Source organism: Xiphophorus maculatus, chromosome 3 (assembly GCF_002775205.1).
Source record: "Xiphophorus maculatus strain JP 163 A chromosome 3, X_maculatus-5.0-male, whole genome shotgun sequence".
Classification (NCBI taxonomy): Eukaryota; Metazoa; Chordata; class Actinopteri; order Cyprinodontiformes; family Poeciliidae; genus Xiphophorus; species Xiphophorus maculatus.
Window position 1 is genome coordinate 19053857 of NC_036445.1, and position 12810 is coordinate 19066666.

The window sequence follows — 12810 nt, forward strand, 5'->3', positions numbered from 1 at the left end:
AGGTCGTCTGCAGCATCCTGTTGCTTCGGATTTCAGCGACGTGTCATGAAGGAGGTTAATTACTACTGAAAGGAAGGAGGAAAAAACTTGTTTCTATTTATGTTCTTTCTGATTGAAGGTCAAAGGAAAGTGGACCGGTTGCTCTGCTGAGGGGGAATGGAAACTACAGAGCAGCAGCAAAACCCGCCGTACGCAAAAAAAGCCCCGCTCCAAAACTCTCGGAGGCCTCATCAAGTGGAAACCTCTCGACCTTTACAATGCGCTACAATGACAGTTATAAATATTCAGCCATTGTGCCGTCTTCCTGCTTCGTGCATCACTTGCATGTTGAGAAAATATGCAAGCAATTTGGAAATAATGTTCTTTTGGATCTAGCAGAGAGTCAGAGACCAAATGAAATCCAGATTTTAGTTATGAGAGGAGAAGCATAACACCAGAAGAGTTTAGTCAACACATTGCATCGAGAACGAAAGCTCCGGTCAATCCAGTATTTATGAATTTCCTCTTGGAGCGGAGCATGAGTCCAAACTTGTTTCATTGCACAGAGTTCCTACACATGTCAAAATCCCAAACTTCCCGGTTCTTTTTTGGCTAATATTGAGATGTTAATAGAAAACATGACTGTGGGTTTATGGTCAATAAAGTGATTGATAAGTTAATGGGTGGATGAACACAACATTTTGATAGCAGGACAGGAAATTAAGTCTGGCAACCGAAATCCTTTTCTCTTGTGTTTTTTCCACACTTATCCAGACCAGGATCCATAGTCTTTCAGACTGTGAAGGAAACCTGGTTGCACAATCATCACATAGTTTCAGGTCAAGTAAAACCAATGGAAAAAAGACAAATATACCCGGTTTAAACAGAGCCGTATGTTGCCGGATTTTATTGACCGAAGTCTGCGGACCTCGGCAAAGCAAGAGACGCTTTGGACTTACATAAAAATATAAAAAAAACAACAGAAAAAGCAGAGAGGATCAGCGTGTGACTGGCTCGTTACGGAGCCAAAAATGTGCAAATGCCGTGGCCCTACTAGTGAGAGAACTTGTTATGCAACCATTTTGTACAACTTTGAGTTGCAGAAAACCTTAAAAGTCTTGTCTTACACCACTTGAGACATGTTGGCTGAGCTCCAGTCAAACAAGTGAGTGGGAGCTGCAGGAGAAACACTCCTTCTGCACTTTCACTCCTTTCATTTCCCCACTTCACCACCAGATGGAGCCAATTTGGGAATAAAGTGCATCAGAGTGAGTTTATTTCTTTAGTGACGCATCTGTATTAATAAACAAAGTGGAAAAACTTTTAGTAATAAGTTAAACTTCACATGATGGGAGGTCCTATAGAAGAATTCCCTTTAACAAAAAAGGCCCCCATGCTTTATCCAAAATTACTCCATGTATTAATCTGAGCAGGATAATCATCAGAGGCGAGTACACAATAGATTTCTCATTACTTAAAAAGACAATAATGGATGAGCAAAATCATTTCTGTCATCCATTCACAGTGCTCCTTCATTCAACACTGAATCCATACAGTCAACAAAACTACCCATGAAAAGACTCACTCTTGCTTCGTTTAGCTTTAGATATTATTGCTGTCACTTTTCTTTTCTTCACCACGTCCCGCCTCCTCCTCCTCTTTTTTTTTATCACTGGCTGGGGCTTCTCTCTCCTCCTCTCACAGCTGTCATTAAATGACTCTTGTAGGTTTTACTCAGTCCAGTCATCCAGTACTTTAACAGTCTGACGTTGTCTTCCTCGCCGGGCCCCGTGGCGCCGAGAAGGGCCAGAACCTTCTGGGTGTCCTCCCTGCCCCGACCGTCCACTTTGGAGAATTTAAACAGCACTTTGACTTTGCTGAAAGAGTGAAAGCCTGCTCTGAGAACACAGAAATCTTTCCCACATCTATGTTTACTTTACACTGCAAAAACAGAAAATCTTCTTATTTTTAATCTAGTTTATACTGCAAATGTCTTTCTACAATTGAAGGGAGCTTGTTTTAAGTAAATGATTCCTTAATATTGGTGAAAACTTACTAGTTATAAGTGAAATAATCTGGCAGTGGCTCTAGTACGTTTACATCAATATTAAGAAATTATTGACTTAAAACTTGCTGAAAAGTTACTTGTAAGTTAATTCTGTCTTATTTCATGTATACTAAGATATTTGTACAAGAAAGTGGAACAAAATACTTGGTTAGATTTTGTGTTCTTGCAGTGTTGTCATTTTACTCACTTCATCCACTCCTCCTTCAGGCACAGCAGGCAGTGAGACACAACATCCACAGACAAGTTCTCGTTAGACAGAGCCACCTCAAGTTTGTTCAGCAATGTTGGACCTGGGGAAAAAAAGCACAGTAAAGATTCAAAAAATCTTAGTTTCACAACTCGTCGTACAAACCAGATTACACAGGTTTGCCTCTGATGTGTGCCATCTGAACAACTTGCTTACAGAACAATTTTGAATTCAAGCTGAGAAGTCTGGGGAGAGTCAGCCACCAGATAATTACTTTCTGACATGGAGCCAGATCCTTAAAGTTTATTTATGCACTGAACAGTTTCATAACTTGCACAACCGCTGCTCTGGCTTAAATCACAATTAATGAGTAGCTTCACATAAACTTGTCCTGTTCACAAATCACACCGATTAGAGTCCAAAATACAGAATTACAATTTATTTTAAGGCTCAACGGAAAGGTACCCTATATTTTCTATTATTTTCTAATATTTGTGAAAAAGTACTAGTTTCACCGACAGATTTATTTATGTTTTAAGTTATTTTTCCCATGTTACAATTGTCTGTATGACTTTAGATTTGCAACTTTGCTTTATATCTAGTATTAAGATTTTAGACTCTCTAGTAGAAATGAAGCACATAAGAACACAATTTTGTGTTTGACTGGCCTTGACTGCTGAAAACTAAAACTAAAATCTAATTTTTCTTCCAAACACAATGCCTACCAGGTTACACACAACAAAGTATGGTTTCAATCTATGCAGGGTTCTATTATTTATCTTGCAGAAATATCAGAATCAAGTTAAATTGTTTTCTGCATATCAGGACTTTATTAAATGGTAATAAATGAAATTTACCTCCCAGATTCCACAAAATTATATCTATAACCTCTTTTTTTACACAGTCATATTTAAAAAAAAATTGAGGTTTTTAACCTCTGTAAATGACAATTTACAAAAAAATTTTATTTTAGTAAATTAGAACAGCATTCTGAGGTTAATTTGTCAAATTAAAACAACTTTTACGCAGGTGTTAAACACACTTTTCATTAAGTCTACATTTGTGTTTTAAAAATGTTTTCTTATTGGTCTTATTTGTAATATTTTAACCTTAAATGTTGTGTTTTCAGTAGCTATAAGCAGAAATTCATCAGTCTGTGTGTAATTAACCAATATAATGTGTTTCACTTAGCGAATGTAGATACTGAAATAAATGAACTTTTCCATATTTATAGAATATGGTTGTATATGCAGTCATAATGTTATCAAACAACACTTTTATTAATAAAAGTGCTGCGTTTTGTCCATTCTACAAGCAAACAAATCTAAACAAGACGCTCAATAAAAACAGCAAATCAAATACTCTGGTCTCTACCAGCTTACGGCATGTAGCCTCACCTCTGTCTGTCGGCTGTGTGTTGGCGCTGCTGATGGCGAACTGATAAAGTGCACAGATTTCATCTTCGCCTGCAGCTGAACCCTTCAACATGACGTCCACCAGCACTGAAAACTCTGCATGACAAACAGAGCAGATGTCACACATTCATCCCAAAGTGGCCTGCAGGTAACTTTGATATCAGGGGGTCGTTTTGTACCTGAGGAGCTGACGTGGGCCGGGATAGGAACGTCTGGGCTGAGACCCAGGAAGTTGCATTTGTATGCCTCTTCGTACTGAGCGCTGTATGGGACGGAGCGCACGCAGCCCACTGGCAGCAAAGACTAACAGGAGCACAAAGATTCACAGGGTAAGCTGTGTTGGATCAGAAAGAAGTGATGCGCAAACCAACTGGTGACCAGAACTGGACCAGTGACATTCTGTCTATTTCAGATTAGTGAACCCATCGTCACCCATCAAGGTGCCACCGAGTCGCTGACCACATCAGTCTTTGGTGAAAATGTTGTTACTAAGTGAAGCAAACTCAAAGTTGGTCATTTTCAGCATCAGTGAGTTAAAAAAAATGAAGGAAGAAGAAGCACAATGATGTAAAAAACTAATTCATGTCAATTACTCATTCAGGCTGCAAGAGAGAGCAAGGCTTTCAGCTGATAACAGGAAGTCTGAGCATCTTAAAGCAAGGGATGCACCAAATATAACAAATTTACAGATATTTCAACAACAAAGTATGGGCTATACAGGGTGGGCCATAAGTTTCCATACATAGGAGAATGTTAAATGTATATTTCTTTTATAATACAGATGCCCAAGAAGATGCGTTTGACAAAAGAGCAAAGAATTGAAATTATACTGATGGCTGGATTGGGAAGCAGTCGCATGGTTGCACGAAGCTTTAACAGAAAACATGGAACGAGCGTCACACACGACACTGTGGCAAAATGTATTTGCAAGTTTCAGAAAACCTGAAATGTTGCAGATCAACCACAAAGTGGTCCAAGACATACAGCGATTACACAAAGTCCCACAAAAATAAAAACGGCTGTCCAATATAAAATGTTTATTTTTTCTATGTATGGAAACTTATGGCCCATCATGCAGACATCATCAAGAACTGACTGGATTGCAATAAATGTTAGCTAATTATTTAAGTATCATGCATACAGTCTCTTTATCACTTTATTTAGAGACACTTGTTATTTAATGGAGCACAAGTTTTAGAAGGTAAAGAGGTGCCATGGTGGTAAACACATACAGAAATAAAAAGTAATTTATTTCAATGCCAATACAAAAGGCATCAGCCTGAAGCAACTTTTTCAATAAAACCTTATTGTTTAAATGGAAATAATTAATTTTATTTAGTATTTTTAACAGCAGTTGGACAGGCTACTCTTTCACTGTTTGCTATGAAGCCAAAACAGAAAGACACAAAAGCTTTTTAATTAATTATTTATCAGAAGTCATATTGTATCACAGCATCCATTAAAGTGATCACATTTCACAAGTTCTCCTAATGTCATGCAGCCCTACATTATTTTATCCTTTGGAGCTTTCAACCTTTGAATGTAATGGAAGATGATGGGTCTATAAATTTAGAGATCTAAAAGTTTCTGGCTTAACTTCACTGACTCCCGACGTGCAAAGAGCCTGCTGGAAAATCTAAGAGATTAATGTGGAGTTGAGATGTACACTTAGTAAAGCTAACAGTGATGCTAATGGCAGTTTACTCAATATTTCTCATTTGAATTCACTTAAATTCCAGGTAAGGAATAAAATATGCATTTTAAATACAACAACAGCTACAAATCTTCCTTCTGTGGTATTAATGAAAAACCAACAAATAAACTGAGGGAAAAAGACCTTATTTAAGAAGTGCCTATTGATGTGGATTGTTTTTTTTAATTATTCTCATTTTATTGGACTCTATTTTAAGGTAAGAGTTAAAAGCCTTGCTAGCTGAGTTACCTTTAGCACAGTAAATGCTGACTGGATGAGTCCGGGGTCTGCACTTCTCCATATGACCTGATTTCCCATGAGCACATGCCATGATAGCTGTCGAAAGTCATTCGCCCCGAGGACCTGCAGACAAAAACACAAACAGCAGCTCTCAGAGTGTAGTCCATGACAAACAAACATCTTTTATTTAACAAAATGTTTCTCTATAACTTTCATTTTCATTTATATAATCTCAATGTTCAGTGATTATGCACAGCAAAATTATGTTTCTTTTAGACATGTTTACCTGTCTCAAGTGTCTCAATGATTTAAATTTTGGACCAGGCACATCATCCGATTTTGAAGCTTCACACAGCAGACCCAGTTTGCCGTCGGTTTGGAGTAACTGTGACTCTGACCTGCCTCCTTCTGCTCCTTCCCAGCAACTCATTTCTTCTTCTTGCTCTTTGGAAGACAAACAGTGACACAAAGACAAAAACTTGAAAACTTAATAACTAAAACAACTTGGGAAATTTTCACAGGAAATTATTGTGGACAGGTCATGCTACTCCGCATGACTCCTCTGATTTTGTGTTTCCACCAGTGCCTCCTCACTGTTCACCAAAAAGTTTCCTAATTACTTTTAATCATCAACCGAACCGACGATGCAGGTTAAGAGCAAATACTGTGTGCTACAGTGTTTGTTTGTGTTTTGTACCCACGCAACTTTTACTCATATCATTAAGACCACAATACCGTAAGGGACTTTCCATCATTCAGGGGGCTTTCCATCTCTTTCTATATGGATGGCAACAAAACCAACCTGTGGTCAAGATACATCTATCGATCAACAGATTTAAATTTCTCACAAAGGCTTTCTCACTGTTGCGAAGTAACTTCCATTTAATGACAGATCACATATCTAAATAAAAAAATAAATATACTTTATTGTGGATGAAAATGTGTCAACATATTTGCTTTTGATAAAGATATTTGCTTTGTACAAGCCAATATTAAAGTTCTTGCAATGATACGAATGCAGAAGTTAGCCTTCATTCAGTCCTAAGGTTGTTTTTATGCATAAATAAAATATTAAAATGTTTGCTTTGCTAAGAACACATTGGTCTCCACATTTTTATATTTTGAATCCCATCAAGGGAATCTTTGCATCTTAAATCTGGATTTTAACCAGTGGGTCTGATTTGTATCTTTTAAAAAAAAGATACAGATACAAAGATACAAATACAAGCATTTTCAGTTCTCTTTATACTCTTTTTAACACAGCATTTACTAAAAACGATTCCAAATTACCAGACTAAGCTATAAGCACATTTCAAACTGCAGGATAAAAAGCAGATATTTTTTCTGCATTTGGACAGGACCAGGAACAGTGTTACTTAAATTCCTGTAATAAACAGAGCAGTTCATCAAAAAAAACTGGCAGTTACTGTAAGACTACAAAGTGATAACTCTCTTCTCTGTGGTGAATCATATTACAAGGGAAAATTCTTCCTGCTTCCCGGAGGCTTAATGTTTCTTGAGACAGGAATAAAAAGAGCCTCGTGTTTTTTCAACCTGTTACTGCAACAACCCTCCACCCAAAAAGCAATCGTGAAACTGACAGAGTTATTCAGTATTTACCGAACAGCTCAGTTCACAGGGTATTAAAGAACGCTGACACATACCAAAACAGAAACTCAGACCCGCTGGTTAAAATCCAGGACAAGAATCCTAAAAGCTCCCTTTTTATCCCCACTCAAGTTTTTAAGTCATTGTACATGATGCAATTTAATGTGCAAAGATAAAAAAGTAACAATTAAATAATAGTTTTATCTGCGGCCAGGAAGGAGTTCAGTGGATGCATTGATCTGTAAAGAGATGGCAGGTCATTTTGATTTAGGATCACTTTTGTGATTTAATAAACTAATTGCTCCGACAGTAACAATCCCACTATTGTCCTTTTTATTTCCATTTTTGAGGATTTTTCTAGGATTGGATCATAGTGAGGGGAGTATATTCTTCTTTGAAAAGCACTGAAGACAACTATTAAATTTATCTAACATTACAAAATCCCAAACAAATAAATACAGAAAGAAAGAAAATGAAAATGTATTGGTTTAATAGGAAACAGATCAGCAATATGATTGGGTCTATAAACAGCTTCCAGAGAAGTGCAGGGCTCAGGGGTAAACATGTGGGCTGGTTGGGGGTGGGTGGGATTGGTTCAGCACAGAAACGCTGTGTGCAAATCTTCAGAAAACATTGCTCAAGTCAATATAAAACTTCGCTGAATTTGGGGATTGGAGTCATTTATGGTCCAGAGATTTATTAAAATAGACTGAGGTTATGCAGACATGTGTTCCATGAAGCAGCAGGACAGAAAAGCCAGTAAAATGCAAACATGATGCAGAAGCAAATTTCCTTTTTTTTCACTTTCAACATCTGATATGACTTTGTGTTTTGGCAGATTTTACCTGAATGCTGATTCTACACAAACATTAACATTGTATTCATGGACATTTCAAGTTCATCAAAGTTTTGGAGCACACTTCTACTGATGAGTATGAATAGCACAAAGTATTATTTTATTGACAAACAGCACACTGATTAGTTTGTGTTTGCCTCTATATGTTATATTTCTCGCTTGAAAACCACATTTATTTGTACCTTCAATGAGCACGAAAAAAAGTTTTTCTTAAATGAACCCATTTCTCAAAGTTGCTGTAACAAACTGAACCTGACGCTGCTGTATTCTGTCTAGGATCGAGCAGGAAGGTATTTCTTACATCTGAATCAGTCTGTATGACTGGACTGAATTAAAATGTTTGTATTGTGAAGTGCCTGGCGGTGACTCCTGTTGTGAACTGGTGATGTTCTGAACTGAAAACAAAACATTACAATGTTTCTGATGTAGTTTGGTTTGATATTTTTTCCACTCTACCGAAGCTTGAATCCAAACAAAGTAAGTCGTCTGGACCCTGTTTATATGAACAGGGCAGAATAGTGACCTAGTGACTGCTAACTTCCTAAGTTGAGATGCTAGAGAAAGTTCAGGACCAACTCCAGTTTCCTTCAGTAAAACAGCACTCCCTCACTCGTTGCTGCATACTGCTGGTCAGCAGTCTGAAACATTGCTCTCCAATAAGAGAAAGTCAAATTCAGCTATTTATAAATATATTTGCCAGAGTTACAAATAACTCAGAGAGTCATGATGTGGTAATTACAGGAATGCCCCCTATCACACGTTTAAAGAAAACTACAGTAATAACCAGCTGATATTATTATGTTATTAGTATCACAAAATACATTTTAAAAGAATTTATATCATAGAGCACCAAAAAGATAAATAATTTTCAAATGGTTTTTATAAATAAAGATCTCAAAAGCATGTTGAGCAGTTTTATTCAGCCCCCTGAATTATTGCTTTGCAAAACCACTATTTAGGCTACGTCTATAGCAGCTTTACACATCTAGACTGAAATCTAGATTTAGGCCTAAGCCATTCTAATACATAAATATATATTATGAACCATTTTACTGCAGCTCTGGATGTTCACTTGGGGTTGTTGTCTTGCTGGAAGGTGGATCTTAGCCCCAGTCTCAAATCGTTGCAGCCTTTAGCAGATTCTCTCTCACTATTGCCCTAATATGTCTGACTAATTTCCCTAATCCTTCTGCAAAAGTATTCAAATCAGGTATATTGATTTTTATTTTTTTAATGATTTATTTATCTAGGTAAACCACATGGAGACATGAGGTCTCATTTTCAAGAGCAACTCTTTTAAAGAAAGCTATTTGAATATAAAATGTTAGATGTGTTAACTTCAGAAGGTATTATCACCTGCCCAATGGATTGTAGTCAATCTTTGATACTCAGAAACTATTACTTATTGATTAAATGTTCACTATGTTCATGGATGTCAAGTATTTTGTGATACTGTTAAAACATAGAGTTTCTTACTTCTGTCGCCGTATGCATTTGCCCATTTGTGATCCTGAATTGTATAGAATTGACTATTAAGATGGTTGATCTAAAAGCTGCACTGGACTCAGAGATTTTCTGTAAATCTTTTTCCACTTTATAAATCTTGACCAGAATAGGGCAAGCTCTGTTGAGAGAGGACAAGTTATCTGAGTGTCGTCATGGTTTTCTGGCTGCAGAGACGGAGTTCTGAGCGATCCAGTGAGTCAGGTTTTATCAGGAGTGTTTTCAGACTAGAAACAGGGAAACCAACCAACACTGAGCAAACATGTGGCACTGACTGAGAGCAACCTCTCTTTAAGAGAACAATGCTTTACCACATTATGCTACAGCTCAATAGTTTACATCACATTTTTTCTTAGTGATAAAGGTGAATGTAACAAATATTTGTGCTGCAGAAAGGTTAAAAGAAAATGTGCTGGTTGAGAGGAAATATCATACCTGTTTGTCTCTCTATAAGCACCAGTGTGTCTTCAGTGGGGGCCCCTTCAAGAAGCTTCTCTGTTAGACGACTGCCACTAGCTTTCAGCAACCTGGAAAAACGATGGAAAACACAGATCAGCATGACAAAAGGAAACTGTCTGTCCCAGTGAGGCAAAGTTTTTCAACTCACCAGCTAAAAGAGCAGTGCAGACTAGCCCAGAGGTTGGGGTGCTGGGTCAGTGAGGTTAGCGATCGAGCCGCATTCCCACTCCTCTGGTGTGGAAAAACTGCTGGGGAAAATACACTGTTCATCCTCAGAGCTCTCTGGGGACAACCTCCTTGCTCACTGTCAAACACCTGATGGGGAAAAGACAAATATATATGAGCAGAATGGGGATCATTTATCTATACGTTTAAAAAAACAATACTAAAAGAGTACAGCATCCATAACATTGATCTACCTTTAAAGCTGTGCTTTGAAGACTATGTATTGTGAGCTTGAGGTGACGGAGCAGGAAAGGCCAGGAGTTGATAAGGTAGATCCTGTCCATGGCCACCAAAACTATACTGTACCATCGCTGAAAACCGCGGGCCAGGCTGTCTTTGATAAAGAAGGTGTGTGAGAACACAAATCCATGCTGCTCATCGCCAAAAAAAATGGGCCCCTCACGGCCAGGACACACCTGAAACCAAAGGACAAAAACAGGTGCAAATAAATTTAAAATGAGATTGTTCGAAAAATAAAGAAAACAGAGAATCAAATTAAGTGTTGTGCTTAAAAGCCTAACATTTAGCAGCATATCACATTTGCCCTCTTCAGACTAGCTATGGGAAAGTTACTGGTGTCAAGATATACCTAAGTTTGAAGAAGCTATGTTTTCAAAACCACAAACATTTTCCATCATGTCAGTCCTACATTTTGAAGTGTTTTTAATTAGATGTCTCAGGAAGTGCTGGAGCGACCAGAGTTTTCTACAGCACTGTGGAATATAGTAACTCAGCACTGCTCCTTCCCCACTTGTTGCTTCACAATACTGGTCAGCTGGCTGAAAGACGGCTACTACACATTTTCTTTCATAAAAGAAAAGACAAATTTGTCTTTTTGGAATTGGCCCCAATTGTGAAAACACGGACACTTAAGAGAACAAAAACAGCATTTCTTTAAATAATATATGATTTCCACCTCTTCCAAATTTTCCCTCTTCTACTTTGAGATTTTCATACCAGTGCTGTATAATTACAACATTGGGCATAAGCATTTTCTCATAATGGGTTTTCTAGCTGCGATGGTTCATTTTCAACTAGGTATTTATGGTGTTAATAATGGTTTCAAAATGAGAAAAACCAAAAAAGAAGCTGCTCTCACTTAAAAATGCATTATTTCTAATAAGATCACCAACACTGCACAGAAGGAACAAATAAAACCCTGTAATTTATGAAAGTTATCTTCTCGAGTCAAGATTTCCTGTGTTAGCAGGACAGACTGTACAGTAAAGTCTGACATCTCAGATAGAAAAAAAAAACTAAAACATTTTCAAAAAAGGCACACACTGATGATTTTCCACTGCAAATTACAATATTTTCTCTTCCCGGTAACCCATAATGTTTCCAAGTATATTGTGGGAGTAATTTATGCCTCTTATATTGCTTACTGCTTGTTTCTTTTGGCAAAGTCTGAAACAAATGTAATATTTGAGTACTGTTTTTAAACTGTTACGTTTGATCCTCAGACTATAATGTAAATATTAAATTCTACTGCTGTACTTCTTCATGTATGGACTGATTCGTTCACTTTTTCTGACTACCTATCCAAGATAACTTCTACTTTAAAGTCTTTGTGGAGTATCGTTAATTTACCTCACAGCTGAGACTGCGTACACAGGCCTGTCTGACCACACTGAAAAGCTGGGACTGCCTGGGATGCTGATGGCTCAAGAAGCGAATGCCTGTTTCATCATCGATGCTCACAAAGCCAGGATGAGATGCAGGTAGAGATCGACAACCCTGTGAGGAAAGAAAAGGTGGCCATAAGTAACTTTGAAACAGACTGAAGAACTTCATTCTCAGAACAGCAGGCTTTCAGTCCACTCACCTCACACATCTCTCCTCTCTGTGTTGCTGAGCTATTGGCCCTCATAGTCAGACCTTCACCCTCCCGGTCACCATCCCTGTCTCCTGGCACAGGGGTTCCCATCTGAGACGAAGGGTCTGGGGATGGTGGGTGTAGCGCCTCGGTGCAGAACAGTGTTCGGGGGCCATGGAGCTCACAGAAATGACACAGAGCCACCAGCGCGTTCATCTGAGAAACATTTAATATATGTAGATAAACTATTGAATAAAAGCTTAGATGTCGTACAATTTACATCCTGTGGGTCATATTTGTTTCCAGCCAGTACGTGACTTTACAATGCTAACGCTTCTTTTAATACGTTGTCATAACAACAAGCTAAATCGGCGAGTCTTACCTTCAGCGAAAACACAGCTGCTTCCGTTGGTCGTGTTTAAAGATATAAAGACGAACAACGGTGAAAGTAAAAAAATAAAAAATAAAGAAATCTTCTAAATCTTTAGCAAAGACTCATTATTGAACGAGAGTAAATGGATATTTGCACCACTTCCCCCGTTTCTGTTTACATGATGTTAGCAAACAACAGAGGAATCACATGACGTTGAGGCACGTCGCACGCGCTTGCCTTCTCACGCTGACTCATTGCTCCGACGGTTAACGTCACATCACAACTTATAAAGACAAAACTTTATTTAAAAAATAAAATAAAATAAAATATGCTCTTCAGTTTTTTTTGTTTTTGTTTTTTGTTTTTGCTTTTGTTGGTAATATTAAGT

At 37.8% G+C, this 12810-nt stretch overlaps 1 protein-coding gene across 1 annotated transcript; it reads right to left on the reverse strand.

Annotated features, from left to right (window-relative positions):
* Positions 1 to 852: 852 nt before the first annotated feature.
* On the reverse strand, positions 853 to 12647 carry flcn (folliculin). The gene is made up of 12 exons (XM_005798802.3): positions 12432 to 12647; positions 12059 to 12265; positions 11824 to 11970; positions 10428 to 10649; positions 10157 to 10323; positions 9985 to 10076; positions 5869 to 6026; positions 5592 to 5705; positions 3829 to 3952; positions 3632 to 3745; positions 2235 to 2337; positions 853 to 1856 (listed from the first exon to the last, which is right to left on the reverse strand). The coding sequence occupies exons 2-12, from the start codon at positions 12263 to 12265 to the stop codon at positions 1649 to 1651; spliced, it is 1656 nt and encodes a 551-aa protein (XP_005798859.1). The 5' UTR covers positions 12432 to 12647; the 3' UTR covers positions 853 to 1648.
* Positions 12648 to 12810: the final 163 nt, after the last annotated feature.